This window comes from Botrytis sinoallii (assembly GCF_014898435.1).
Source record: "Botrytis sinoallii strain Bc 23 chromosome Unknown BSIN_018, whole genome shotgun sequence".
Taxonomy (NCBI): Eukaryota; Fungi; Ascomycota; class Leotiomycetes; order Helotiales; family Sclerotiniaceae; genus Botrytis; species Botrytis sinoallii.
Window position 1 is genome coordinate 939,480 of NW_024066045.1, and position 15,258 is coordinate 954,737.

At 39.3% G+C, this 15,258-nt stretch overlaps 5 protein-coding genes across 5 annotated transcripts; 4 read left to right on the forward strand and 1 right to left on the reverse strand.

Annotated features, from left to right (window-relative positions):
• Window positions 1-1,218: 1,218 nt before the first annotated feature.
• EAF02_009171 (uncharacterized protein) lies at window positions 1,219-2,148 on the forward strand (the record flags this gene model as incomplete). Its single annotated transcript, XM_038905219.1, has 2 exons — window positions 1,219-1,663; window positions 1,697-2,148. The coding sequence occupies 2 exons, from the start codon at window positions 1,219-1,221 to the stop codon at window positions 2,146-2,148; spliced, it is 897 nt and encodes a 298-aa protein (XP_038755116.1).
• A 6,207-nt stretch (window positions 2,149-8,355) lies between these two features.
• EAF02_009172 (uncharacterized protein) lies at window positions 8,356-9,435 on the forward strand (the record flags this gene model as incomplete). Its single annotated transcript, XM_038905220.1, has 1 exon — window positions 8,356-9,435. One exon carries the CDS (start codon window positions 8,356-8,358, stop codon window positions 9,433-9,435), a length of 1,080 nt encoding a protein of 359 aa, XP_038755117.1.
• Window positions 9,436-10,279: 844 nt separating this feature from the next.
• On the reverse strand, window positions 10,280-10,564 carry EAF02_009173 (uncharacterized protein; the record flags this gene model as incomplete). The annotated part of the gene is made up of 1 exon (XM_038905221.1): window positions 10,280-10,564. One exon carries the CDS (start codon window positions 10,562-10,564, stop codon window positions 10,280-10,282), a length of 285 nt encoding a protein of 94 aa, XP_038755118.1.
• Window positions 10,565-11,501: 937 nt separating this feature from the next.
• EAF02_009174 (uncharacterized protein) lies at window positions 11,502-12,086 on the forward strand (the record flags this gene model as incomplete). The annotated part of the gene is made up of 1 exon (XM_038905222.1): window positions 11,502-12,086. One exon carries the CDS (start codon window positions 11,502-11,504, stop codon window positions 12,084-12,086), a length of 585 nt encoding a protein of 194 aa, XP_038755119.1.
• Window positions 12,087-13,578: 1,492 nt separating this feature from the next.
• Window positions 13,579-14,944, forward strand: EAF02_009175 (uncharacterized protein; the record flags this gene model as incomplete). Its single annotated transcript, XM_038905223.1, has 2 exons — window positions 13,579-14,054; window positions 14,143-14,944. The coding sequence occupies 2 exons, from the start codon at window positions 13,579-13,581 to the stop codon at window positions 14,942-14,944; spliced, it is 1,278 nt and encodes a 425-aa protein (XP_038755120.1).
• Window positions 14,945-15,258: the final 314 nt, after the last annotated feature.

Here is a 15,258-nt window from a genome sequence, read left to right on the forward strand (position 1 = left end):
TGCGGAGGGTCCTTTCTTGGTCAATCGCTTGTGCTTTGGCTTTGTATCCTCAAACTCTGCTCTTATTATTGCCCATGATAGCTTATTTAGGGAGTATGCTATTGATCATTCGAGAAGATACGGCTGTCTGTTAGTTACGATTGTCCTTCGGGCAGGGACTATGTATACATGAAGCCATTGCAGATAAGGTATTCACTGCCTAACCCACTGGCTCCCAGGCAATTGCACGATAAAAACGAAACCATACTATCTTCCAGATTCACTTCCGGATCTTGGACTATGTCTAAAGATAGCCGACGTCATGGAGCAGTTTTAATTGCCTAAATCGACAATTTTGAACTAAACACTGGTATATTGCTAGTTGACCACATCCAAGTTTACAGCAATTAGCCGTTCCAAGCTAACCTATTTTTTTGCTGTAGATTCAGAACTTCTCTTATGCGCAACTAAATTCATCCAAATTAAACTACTCATAGATTCGCTACGGCAAATCTAGAGCGTCCTTTTTTAAGCGACGAGGGGGTTCATGTTGTATCAATATTGTCTGCCTTTAATTCTGTATCATATTCAACGTTCATTGCGCATAGAATTAAAGATTCAATTCACTTTTAGTTCTCTTAGTTCCAGACTGGGAGATTCATCCCCCAAAGATGTTCTTATTAGTCTCAGACGAAAGTGCGTTGATACCTACTGATGGCGAAGTCTTAGCTCTTCTCGGATCATTGTTGAGGAAGTTATGTTGGTTACATGGCCAATACTATTTTCCTATGATTATAGATATCTACTTGAATCTGATTGAGTGGCAGTATACATACTGCATATCTCAACGAGTTTTTGTGTCTGAACTTTGTCATATTGCAGTGTAGAAAATCTGGAAATATATCGCTTGATGTAAGGATTGTAGTTTTTTAAATCATGGTTTGAACCGCCCTCTGAAATTGGGTCACTTCCATTCAGTTTCCCCTTTTCTTTTGGGAAAATATGAAGGATTTACATTCGCGCTTGTACGGCACATTGCATTCGCATCGCAATTGGTCGTGCATGTATATCCAATAACTCCCACCGTCAAACGCTTTTCGTACCACAGATAATACAGCCTCAAAGTGGTGTTACCAGCAATTCAAATTAAATCCGGCTTAAATTTAACGACAGGTTCTTCAGTATGTTGAAGGTGTTATTGATTGCCTGACCTGCAAACTTGACCGCATCCTCGAAGATATGGATCTGAAGCAAAAGGCAAATCTCGTAATCAATTCTCTGACAGAGTCTCTTAGATCTCTATCATTAAGGTCAAATGATTCAACAATTCTATCCTCAAAACATCCACATACAAAGCTTTGTTACAAATGCCAAGCACTGGATATTGCATCGTTGCGAAATAGTAACGGTTTCACGCATGGAACACCAAGTGAAATACTTGCCGCTGCGAAGTCTGGTTGCCCTCTTTGTATCCTACTTGAGAAGAATTTTGATCTCGGTCCTCCATCAATGCCTGTGCGTCTACATGGTATCCGTCGAATTTTACCGTTGAATCTTTCTGCATCTCCCAATGTAGGGGATATCGAGTCTATAAGAATTCTGAACGGCTGCGACAGAGATGTGGACAACCCTTTCTCTCACACACTGGCACTTTTAACAACCGCTGTTCAGTTATATTGTTCCAGTAAATAGAATTATAGAAAACTAAAATGAATAGAGGATCTTGCAGCTAAGTCTTTCTTGAGAAGGCCTTTCATTGCGGATTTTGCTTCGGAAGAATGTTCAAGATTAATTGAATCATGGTTAAACAAGTGCATTCTTTGCCATCCGAATTGCACAATTAATTCCCCTATGATGTCTCGCCTACCAACTCGCGTCATCAGAGTTGGTGCTCATGATGGGCTTGAGCCAGCACTTTTCACTCCACCGGCTGGTTACGAAGGCGCTTATATCGCCCTCAGTTACTGTTGGGGAAGGCGAAAAAACATTCTTCTCGCCAAGGAAATGACAAAACTACCGAATATGAGCGTAATATTCCCAATGCCTGTTCTACCTAAAAACCTTGCAAGACGCGGTTCAGATTACTCGAAATCTTGGGTTCGAGTTCCTTTGGATCGACTCTCTGTGTATCATTCAAGAAGGCGACGATGGGGAAGACTTGAGACGTGAATTTATAACAATGCACGAGGTGTATGGGAGTGCTACCTTGACCATTGCAGCCGCTGCAGCTGGGTCTGTTTATGAAGGAATCTTTCAATGCCCAAAGACAAATCCAGAGATGCAGTCAGATTGTATCATTAAATATGACCTAGAGGACGGTTCTCTTGGTACTGCTAGTATTGTATTTGAGAACAATCAGCAAGGCAATGATCGCATCAATGAACCCTTGAATACTCGTGGATGGACCTTTCAAGAGCGTGTCCTATCACCAAGAACGATTATATTCTACAAGGACCAAGTTGGGTGGTATTGTGCCTCGATACTGATCAACTCGAATGGACCATTAAATCCCCTTACCGGCCATCACAAAGATTCTCCCGGTCGTCTCTCAGATTATCTTACTAGTCAAAAGATTACGAGAACTCGAGCCGCATCTGAAAGCGAAGCATGCATGGACTATTGGCAAAAATCTGTCGAGTTCTATTCTCGCCGAACTCCACACATGATAGTGATGAGTTGAGAGCTGTCTCTGGATGTGTACAATGGATTAAACCAAAGACAGGTGATAACTATCTGGCAGGCTTGTGGGCTTCTGATTTGAGAACACAAATCTTCTGGTACGCTGAAGCTCCATCTTCTCGTCAAACTTTGTATCGAGCACCATCCTGGTCTTGGGCTTCAGTAAACGGACGAATTAAGTTCTGGCATCCCGATCAGATTGGAAATATTGACCCTGTCACAACCCGTTTAGGTTCTCGGACATATCCCAGGATCCCGCTTGAAGTCGACGACGTAAGAATGACGTACAGTCCCACATCAAATGAGTTCGGCGATGTTGTCAAGGGCTCTTTGCTTATCCCCTAAGGTGCCAGTTTCGGGCGCCCGATGTGGCCCGTGCGTTCAGCAAGAACATTAATAACTTCAAGAATAATATTATAAATAAAGGTCTTTATATTATACTTAAAGATTAAATTTATAAGAAAAGTAATAATAAATAAACCAAGTATATTTCTAAAACTTTTTTATTGAAAAAGAATTGGGGAAGATTTTATAAATATTATTATATTTCATCCTCTAAAATAGAAAATAATTATAAACGATTTTTTCATAATTTATAATTAAAAAATATTATTAAATCAAAAACTCAATATTTATTGATAAAATAAAGATATATATAAGGCTTTATATAAGTATAAAGAACATACTATTTATATTTATTAAATTTCTAAATATTCGATAATTAATTCAAAAAAACATATTGAAATTATGAGAATTCTCAGAATCCTGATGTTTTGATTGGTCAATAAGACCCTGTTAAGCGAGGGCGCCCGAAATTGACACCCACCAGTGGGTGCACGGACTCACGGGACAACGTGACAGGAAAGCACAATTTCATACCAAAATAAGTGATTATAATAATTTGATTAAAATTCATTTATTATCAAATTCTCTTGAAATTGAGATATATAGCTTTCAAGTATGAAAAAATGATTGACTCAAAAGTGATCCAAATAAATTGAGATTTGAGCTCAAAAAGCGAATAGTGCGTTTTCTCACCAGAAATTTTGGTGGGGGATTATATATTCTTTTATAAAAATATTAATGTTGAGCTTTTCAATACAATTTTGAGATTGTATAAAATATGTATGCTTTAGATCTATATCTCTAATTTTCAAATAAATTTATTGAAATTTTGAGTTTTAATTGAATTATTAAAACAGCTCTTTTTGGTGTGAAATTGTGCTTTTCCTCTTCAGTGGTCCTGTGAGTCCGTGCACCCACTGGTGACCTTAGGGGATAAGAGGAGTGCTCAAGTCATGGAAAATGAGGGAGGGAAAAGTTGTAGCTACCAAGTCGTGCATGAGCGAGGCGGGTGTCTATTTTGACGAAGATATCGATGAAATTTTATTTTGCTTACATGCGCGAGGCATGGAATACTTCTTATTCTATCCCTCTCCGGAGGATACTTCACGATATTTTGCACTTATACTAAGGAAAATCGACGAAACATTTAAACGAGTTGGTATGGCAGCCAGTTCTGTTGAGGCCTTTGATTTGTACAAAGATGTTCAAGGCACAGGAGAGTTTAGTCTCAATTGCCCTCGGGTTGTGATTATTGAATAAAGGGTAATTGTGGGAATACGGAGCATTCTTAGTCTAATCATGGCTTTTCGATGAGCATAGTGACTCTTACAGCAAACTTCTATAAAGATCTGCACATCAAGAGGAGTAATATCTACAATATAAGTCTAAAGTATTCACAATAAAGGAGCAGGGCCAGTGGAATGCATGTAATATTGACTATATAGATTACTAAGGTCAAATATAACTACGAAGTGGAAATAATATATACGCTGTAGCTAAGCACACGCGCTACAACTTTCGATATAAAGTCTAAATCAAGTCTATACTGTGTTGGAAAGATATAGCACGTACACTAGCAAAATATGAATATCGTTTCCACTTCGTAGTTAGATTCTAGTTTTAGACGATTCAATCTACATAGTCAATATATATGTATTCCACTGGCCTGAACCCTTATTTCTGAAAATAATGTGATTTATTAGTATATAGGTTATCTTATTATATATAAGATTTATTTATATATAATTATATACTTTATTTATTTATTTATTTATTAGTAAAATTTTCTTATTATTTAATATAAATATCTAAATATACATATGAATTAGAAAAATCTAACTAGTTTTAGAAATTCGAATTTGTAAAGTAGTTATTACGAAAAAAAGTTTTTTAAAACCGAAAATCGTGATAATTTCTATCTTTTTAGAATATAAGATAAATTGCTCTCATCTTTATATATAGATTCTATATCTCTACTATGAATACTAATTTAGAATATAGATTTTAATCTAAAAGCTATAGAATCTAGTTATTATAGAATCTAATTAGTACGAGAGTAAATTTAAGTCAATTTTAGTAACACAAGAGTAATTTATCGTAGAATATAATAAGAATATTTATATAAAAAAATTAATTTTTAGAAAGCTAGGTTTTTATTATTATTTAGAAAAGCTCAGTTTTAGTATACTTTTAAAGTGATTTTTATATTAATATAATCTATATACTAATAAACCACGTTCAATAGTTAAATAGAATCGACATTAATTATAAACACTTTACTTTTTTTTTAAATACATAATCTTAGAGAACAAATATATTGATTATTTCTAAAGATTATATATTAAATTTAGGGCGAATCCTTACACAGGTTTTTATAATAGCCTGTAATCCGAGTCTTTAAAGAGACGAGGAAATCTCAGAGTAAATACGAAGGCTTGCATTCCAACGACTATCTTACTGAGACTATGGAACTATAGAAAAATTTATCTTTCGATGAATAATACCAGCCAGTGTACATGTAGGACAGTGAATCCCTTCACCAAGAAAAAGTATGTCTAAAAATGCAGTGATTCCAAGCCGGCAATCGTCCTCCGAACGGAAGATGCAAAGAGCTTTGACTCAAAACCAGAGATATTGCAGAAAAGAAAATTACGAGATTGATGAGAAGTAGCAGCATATCAGAAGCGGATCAGAATTCATGTGAATTATTATGTAAAGTACCTAGGTACCTAGTATGTAACGAATATAGTGAGAACTTAATGATTCTTAGTCGTTCGGTTGGATAGGCGAGCCCGCTAGCTATCATGGTGACTTTTGACCACCCGATTTCTACTCACATACGCGTGTTAGTGTTTATGAATAGCGCGGTGAGTTTATATTGTCTATTCATTATTGACGGTTGCATATTTTGAGACAATCATAATCGACACCAGAGCAGAGGACCCACCGAAGAGGTAGTTTTTGAAGTCATCAATATAACTTTACTCGCTAATCTGGGCGTTGGATCTATCTCATTCAACGCTAAATTCCTCTCATCTAAACTCACTATTGGTATCTGGTTTATAAGTGTAAATTACTTTAGCCTGTTACAGTTGTAATTGTTCTTGGTCATGATTAATTATTGGAAGCTGGTACTTATTAAGGAAGCGCTGGGATGCGAAGACTCAATACCTGTACGCGGTGCATCCTACGAACCTCCAGCTCTCTCTTGAAAGTCTGCAGAGCTAAAATTGAATCGTAGATAGAATTAAAAGAATTGAAAGGAAAGAGGTTCAGAGATATAGCAAAGGATTATATTATGATTTTATGATAGCAATATCTATGAAAAATTGAATATCAGCTTTAGATATGGATATAAAGATACGAAACCCCCGATTAGATTTAATATCTATTATCGATTATTATTTCAACTATAGAAATATAATATATAGTAAATCTCTTCTTTTAGAAAAATCTTTTCGATATAGAGCTTATCGTTGCTCTATTTGTATTACAACCCTTTTTTATACCCTTTAACTTTTAATCACTCGAATATTATAACAACACAATACAGAAAATGCTATTGCCTTCAAATTAATACTATGCTTTGGATATCGATATAGTATAATGTTTTTCTTTTAATTTTCAAATTTCGACTTTTCCGAATTGATTTGTGTGTAGGCAATAGGGCTTAGGATTCAGCCCTGCCTTATTATTTTCAATAGTTTTGACTATACATATTTAATAAGAGCTGAAGGATATTAAGTTTATGAAGATATATAAAAGATAATTTAAAAAAAGATAAAGATAGAGAAGAGTGATGTCTTTTTCTGTTACCTCATTAGCAAAAGAATCCTTTACTATATTAAAAACAACTCGGAAAGAGATAATTCTTGTCTTTTATAAAAAGGGAGAGATAATAAATTGGATTTAGGATTTTAAAAAGAGAAATTGGATATTGGAATGCTTTAATTGGATTAGGGATAGAAAAAGAGTAAAAAAAGAAGTGTTTTAAAGAATAAAGATTATTTAATCTCTATTTATATTCCGAATAGAAATCGGGTATAATACCCCAGTATTCGTTTTTACTCCCTCAAATTGAATATATCTACTATAAATATCTATTAGTAGTTATTAGATTCTTAAAGTCTAGCTATCCTAAATAGTCTTGGACTGAGAAAAGGACATTAATTAAATCAATCAATCAATCATTAAGGAAGCGCTAGCACCTCGCTAGCTGACACATTGCCCTCTGCGATCATGTGATTGATATCTGAAACTCTCTGTAATAGCATCAAGTTACTGAACAATTCGTGGAGTGTAAACGTGTAAATGAAGTCCTGGTATTCTTCAATATAACGACGAGCTTGCCAAGCACTGGCGCCACCATCTGGAAGCAACGGAGAAGAATGATGAAGATAGTTTATAGGTAAGAAGAGTGATTTGCCATTTATATATGCTTCGCTTGGATCAATTTTATAGCGTGGGGTAAAGGTGATTGCTGTTAACAATTCTGATCATGCTATAAGCGGTGTCGAGTACTAGGTACCTATGCCTTTGACAAGGAAGCCGTTCTATCGACTTGCTATGATTATATAAACGAGACCCTTACTGGATATACTATAAGGCTCCTCGTTCGTCGAGGTAACAACCTTTGGGCTAAAAAATAGCTCAATGGAGTGTTAATCGGAGATGATATATCTTGAACACGATTGTAATAAAGATATTTTGGTCCATCATTCAAAATAGATTGAAATGATGATTGAGAAAGTTCTCACATCCAAGAAAGAAAATAACTCTATAATGTAATTTACTTGAATGCCCAGATATCTCGAAATCATCACATGAATCTGATACATCAAACAAATCAAACCGAAAGCCACAATCCCGACCATGTGATTTCTCATCATACGATGAGCCAAGGCTACAGCTGAACTGATGTTGTACAAAACTTGTCTTAAAGACAATCACCTGGCGAATCATATTCTCTGTATACATTTTGACCCATGCATTCTGTCATTTTCGCGGGGTTGGGCTGGAATGTTGCATATCGAGATGATGACATCGTATGATCCAGATACATCTCCAAGACATATCCTCAATAGTCAGCTGGTTTTAATTGAACGACTTTCGAAATCTCCTTCTGCCTGGATAGATGGAAGAAACACACGAGATTCACCCGGTTATATTCATGATTTGATGTGGCGACACGTTCAAAAATCCTGATGTTTTGTCTCGAATCAATCAATTGAAAGCTACTAGCAGCTTTGTGGCTCTGCATTTTCTGGACGTCACACATTGTGTAGCAGGGCATCTTACATATCAACGCGAGCAATCCACCAGAACAATTGCTATAATCATATCCCAACCAAGATGGACACTATCATCAAGACCTTCGCGCCGATCGCGATAAAAGAAGTCACCGCTTACCTTTCGAAGAAAGCCACATCTCCATCAACCGAATTGGCAAAGGCAGCATATGAGGGTAATACAAGCGCAGTCAAAAATATTCTTTCCCAAGATCACGAGATAGATATGGCGCCAGCACTCGTCGCGGCTAGTGGTGCAGGAAAAATGGAGATTCTTGATATTCTCCTTGATCCTCCACGTCGTCCACGATCAGAAAGTTCCCGCCATAAGGATGTAGTAAAGAAGACAGACGTGAATGTGTGGTCGCAACATATTACGCCTCTGATAGCGGCAGTACAAACACATCATGTGAAAACAACTGATTTATTACTGGAGGCTGGAGCTGACACTTCGATGGCACCAAAAGGCGGAGAGACTGTTCTTCATATCGCGGCGAGGATTGGAGATTTGGAAATGGTGAAGCTTTTGGTAGAATATGAAGCATATTTGGAGGCCAGAGACGGTTGGGGTAATACACCACTCCTCTCTGCCTCTAGATGGGGCCATCCGCATACAATCAAATATTTGTTAGCAAAGGGTGCAGATATTGAAGCCAGGGATATGAAAGGATCTACAGCATTATTATTGGCGTGTCGACACGATTGTGTTGAGGCTGTTAGAGTCTTGATTAATAGCGGTGCAAATGTAAGAGTCAGGGACAAAAAGGGAAGAGGTCCATTACATCGAGCGATCGCTGGAGTTGACTTTATTGATGGAGTACATGCCAAAGTGAAGGAAGACATGGTAAGACAATTGATAAATTCAGGTGCAGATCCAAAGGCGAGAGATAAGGAAGGAAAAAGACCTGCGGATATGGTTGGATTTTTAAGAGGTGGAGATGGGGTGAGGCGTCTGTTAAGCTCTGGAAGTGTGCCGCATTCTAGAGAGAGGACGCCAGAACACAGTAGGCATGGAAGTCGGACAGGATCTCCCTATGGCGATAGATCTCGACATTCTCATGAGCCTAGTCATCATAGTTCTAGGAAAGATCAACATCTGTCGCCTTTAGCTGGTGATGTGATGACCGGCTATGATCGGGACTGAAGCATTGTATGGAATGGAGTTCCTGATGCTCAACGATGATATCTCAAATCTCGACGGGAAAATGTAAGATAATGACTAGTGTGTATCCTGTTTTCACGAGAGCATTTTAGAGTTTGCAATCTGAGATAATGATCATTCAAATTCTTCACCTGACGATTTCAGTGATCGACATAAAGGGGAAACATAGATGTTCTGGGAATAATGACGACAACATTGTACAAAGAGTATCAAAACCAGTGTAGCCATGTGAAAGAAACTTTGCTGGAAGGATTGAGGCAGAGTGAAAATGTACGAACAGTTATTTATTTTGTGTCAAGCATCTACTGCCGTTGAATGTGGAAGTTACATACCACTGAAGCTATCAACGCTCAACCATTTGAGAGGAATGCTCCTGATTTCCCTATACAGAATAAACAAGGAGTATCAAATTGATATCTCTGCATGTATTGAAGACTAAGAATAGCTCAGGAAACACAAATTGTCACTGGGCCATACGTTTTCATTTGCTTCTCAACAATCATACGAGACTTCCCACTTGTAAAGATTTCAAAATCCACACATCTCAGTTTGCCTAATGGGCTTCCCAGCTCATCCATTGTTACACCAAATCGATCTCTAATCTTTTGCGATGGTGGGCCATTCATTTCTAGTTCTTCAATGGGTGGTTGAACAATCAACATACGCCTCCAACTAGCCTCTTTCCTTCTGACAGCCTCATTTGCAGGTTGTATATTCAACTTAAATCCATCTCGATAATCTATAGCAGGCCACTTGCTCCAATCTGCCATCCGCCGACCTCGTGGGTTGTGTAAATACCTGCATAGTGTTTGAGTCGATCGTAGGTCTAGGAACTGAGCGTTATGACAAGGTTGAAGGAGAGGATTGGGTCGTGGAAATGATGTAGCTGGAGATGCACGAAAAAACAGAGCTTGTTGTAGTAAGTTTGAGGATTCGATAACATCATAAAGTTTGGGTTAATCATTTGCGCTCGAACAAGATCGAGAAATGGTAGCTGGAGGAGGATGAGTTCTAGAAGTTCAGGGATTGCGAAGACAGTTTGAACCGAGCTCTCCACTGAACATATCGCTGATTCTGTGTCTATGGCGGATACAGTAATTGCAGAAGGCATATCGAATAATGTACAGAGAACATATTCATCCGAATTGTTACCTACTTAGGTTCCTATACTACGATGATTTGGTTTGTTGTTGGAAACAATTTGACCGCGGTCACAAAAAGTGGTGCAACCTTAATGCAATGGCCGCGGCCTCGCTAGTACCAACAATCACAGCCACATTAAGCCACTCCCATGGAATCCTACAACTTCAGAGTGTTTTGGATTCCCTAACCAACTCGTAAATTTAATCCGTCTTCATATATTTAATATATCTCTTTACCTAGGTACCTATATATCTCCAGCAACCCTTGGGTCTCGGGTCGTCTCATCTTTCAAAGATAACAATGTCATCTCAAATTCTGAAACGACGATTGAAAGACCATTGAACAGGTATCCCGACCTATTGGTCAGAATATTCAACGACTACAAGCATTTCCCAAGCTGCAATCCCGGGTGTTGCACGAGAGATCTTAACTTTCGAAGTTTCCAAAGATCCAACGAACATCCGAATGTCAGATTCAAGATGTGAAACCACAAAGCTTGTATATGACATCGGCAGTCCAAAGCTTGTATGCGATAACGATTTTTGGATTCTGCACGGTGCAATGTATTGCATAATGCTATTGTATAAATCTAGTCAAGGTTATCGTTGGTATCAAGACTCGTTTTTTCTGGCGGGACATGACAGTTATTAGTTTTAGGTCAGATTTGACTACCTAGTAGGTACAAAAGCCTAACACTTCACACTCCATACCGTTTCATTTGATACTGTGCCTTACAATATCTAAAATCTCACTCCTTCTACGTCTCGAATCCGTACTATACATTGTGTTAGACTTGCATCTCGAATACTGAGACCCAATACTCTCTATATATCCTGTCTTTCCCCAAATTTGCTTCTTGAATTTGCAATGCTGAGAGATTAGAATCAAATCTTCTTGAATCAATTATGGCGAGTGCTCATGGATTTAACCCGGACTTTGGGCGGTCGATACTACCTCCATTTCTCCAACCTGTATCTTTAGAATCTACTCTTAACGACGAACTGAGACTCATAAACTCCAATGCAACATTCGTCACGACTCAAGAGCCATTGCCAAAGCTAAAGCCGCAGGAACAAATGAGGTTGGACCTTCCAATTCCTGTCTCAACAGACAAATCTGCTGGATACTACCTTCTTGTTCAACATTCCCGATCATTAAAGAAACAGCCAGAGTCAAAAGTTATCAGACCACTTCCAGAACTTAAAGGTGGACCGAAGTTCGCATTTGGTTGTCTTCCGAATAAGAAACCCCGAGCAGGGCTTCAATACCAAATATCTCCAGCCAGGCCGCAGGATGATATAAAATTGCTTGTCAAAAAGCAGCCATTGCAGTCAAAGTTTGGTTATTACCCACATTATGAAAGGCCACCAGGCTTCATTGAGTCATCGAAACAGCTATCTACACGTACTGTGAAGTTTACGGTCGATGCTCCACCACCTGCTCCGAGAAGAAATCCTCGCGGTCGATATCCCGACTACGAAGTCTCTTGACGACAAATGATTGGAATTCAACGACAGAAGCCTCCCAAAAGTAGAGATCAGTTGAAGGACAGATTCACTGGCTTAACGAAGTGATGGCTTCTAACTTATTGACTTGGCTTGGTACATCTATTCGACTCGGAAACTCGCCCTGCTATCCGATTATATGGTTAGCATGCTGTTAGAAATACTTATACCAGGAAACCGTCGTACCAAAATGTCACCGACGGTGTCTTTCAAGAGAAGCCTAGCTGAATGAAGAGCATCATCGATCGTACAATTGGTTGAGACTCGCTCACCTTCGGATGATGTCCGGTACAATGTTCTATACAAAAATGGTAGTTGGAATTGATATTCCGCAGAAAGTTGAAGAGGTGGTCCGTTTAGCTGCCGGAAGAGGATGTAAACTAAGATCTGTCTTAGAGTTACCTTTCAGCTATTCGTACACTATCGATCGACAGGTACACTATTTGCCACCCAAGTGCTAGGTTTCTAGAACCTGATCCATCTCTTCTGGCTCCACTATCGACACGATGGATATTGTTCTAAAATGGCAATGAACACATCGCTCCCACCGGTAGTTCATGCATGTATGATGTTCTGCAAATGCATCTTTGCATCTGGGTTCCCCAAATTAAAGAACAAAGTGTCGCTAAAAGCAACATATTCCCAACGGATCAATACGAAGACACTTCCGTACGATCGGATCCGCAACTTTGAGTATGAAGCTGGGATGATGCCCACTATATACCCAGGAGGCTCATGACGTCCTCCGTCTCTGAGCCAGTTCGCAGCAGATGCAGTCAGGGCGTGTCGTACTACCCAAAGCACCCGAAAATCTTTACAAGTTTGGTCAACTTGAATTTTAACTTTCTGGTTGAAGATAGACGTTCATTCTCCACTAAACTGGGCATTCCAACCACAGAATCGTTCTTGTTCAAAATAAAGCATGTGTAGGATCCGACACCGCCTGCTGAACCAACGCAGACCCGTCTTATTTTCGAATTTAAGGGGGCTGGTTGGTATATATGTACCTGTGTGGGGCGAGTGGATAGCTGTTCGCCCTACGTTCATGCCCACGACTATGGTGCATATAACCTCGGAAGGAAGACATTTGAAAGAGATGAGTTCGAATCGAAGGGAAAGGTGTGATTATCTATCTTGGAAATGATATTATATAAACAATCGAATTGGATTTAAATCAGAATTTGCTTCTTTCTCATCCACTTGTCTACCTGCCGTTTTCTGCCACGAGCTTTTTAGCACCCGTTCCCCTATCCCTAGCCTATCGTGACCCACTCGGGCGCATTTAATCACCACGTCACAGCCTGAACAGCCTATAATTCAGATAAGATAAGCGAAACCGCGGCTTCGAACAGCTTCACCGGTATTTTTTTTAATTGTTCTGCGCGGTGTCAATTAATATTCGTACAACAAATCACAACATCATCCCATTAATTCCTGCTCTGCGGTTTATTGTCCCTGAGACACGGGGAAAAGGGAAATGTCCTTCGAATCCCCCCCCTCCATTACCACATCTCTCCACAACACTCTCCTCCACATCTCACAAAACTCATATCCATACATACCTAATCCACCAAATTGTCCAAGGCGCGCATCAGTAGCTCTAGTATTACGTATTCGTCCTTCTCGCAATGATCTTCCTCCTACAACTCCTCAAATCTTTCCATATCCAGAACCACCAACGGACCAGCGACTTGCAAATTTCTTTGAACAATCATGGGTGAAGAATGGTGATCCTGAATTGTTATTCATCAAACGCGCAGCAAGAGAAGGAGATCGATGGACGAGTCATGTCGCGCTACCGGGCGGAAAGAGGGATCCTGGTGATGCAAGTGATAAAGATGTCGCAGTGAGAGAAACGAGTGAGGAAATTGGGTTGGATTTAAGGGGGGAGAGATGTGTGTACGTTGGGAACCTGCCTGAAAGGGTGGTTTCTACAAGCTGGGGATCAGTGCCGTGAGTTACCTTTGGCAGATGGATCTCGATTCACTACGATAAGGCAGGAAATATTGAAGAGAAATTGCTGATACTGTCTCCGAAACAGAATAATGGTACTTTGTCCGTTCCTCTTCATCTGGATCTGTCCAGCATTCCCACCACTCCAACTACAGCCTGCTGAAATAGCATCAACACATTGGGTTCCCCTCCGAGTCCTTCTTTCGCCCTCAGTGCGCACATACGAATATGTCAATGTATCCGATCGATTTGCCAAGCAAGGGGGGGTAGTAGTGAAAACGATATTGAAGCCAATAATTGGTAAAATGAGGTTCTCGGCCATTCGATTACGACCCAGTGAATCATTGTATTGCAGTTCAACGAAGGAATATTTCTCGGAAGAATCGCAACCTAAGAAAAGCATCTTTGAAAGAGCTTATACTTGGTTCAAAGGGGGGGAGAAAGCACAGAGTGACAGACCACTCTTACTTTGGGGGTTAACCTTGGGTATGGTGGCTGATTTTCTCGATCAATTACCACCTCACGATTCGGTTGAGTTATGGGAATATCCCACTTTTACTTCACCAGATATACGGATCATTATAAATCTGCTTACACGGAATATCAAGAAACGAAATACGGAACGATTACGAGGGAGTGCGCACGATGGGACTGGTAATCAAACAGCAATGGATGGAGAAACAACTGCTGTTGCAATGCTTGAAAATGGAGGGCCTTTGATAGGAAAGAACAAGACGAAGGAACATGCAGTAGGCGTCATGTTAGAAGGATATTATGACGCAATGAAGAAGGGCGTTTGGATTGGTGCTGGCATAAGATTAATGTCAACGCTGGCGTTGATTTTGTGGCTTGTTAGGTGGTATAGATTGAGGAGCAATAGGGGTAGATGACGATGAAAAGATTTATGATCATGAAGGGATACACCCAAAAGTTTTTCGCACATAATACCCAGAGAACAAGTGCTCCATGGCCAGTACCTCGGAGATTCTCATGCATCTCATTTATACCATCATCTTGTAAGTCGAAGCGAACCGACGAGGTGGATTGCGAACGTTGATTAGGATAATAATTAGTCAATTAATCATTTCAGGCTGTAGTCCTAATTACATAATTATTGGAGCTATTTCTAATGTCATTCTAATTACTACTGTCCATATGTATGGAAGCGGGGTACGGCCCCGGAAATCGACATGATAAGATTTAT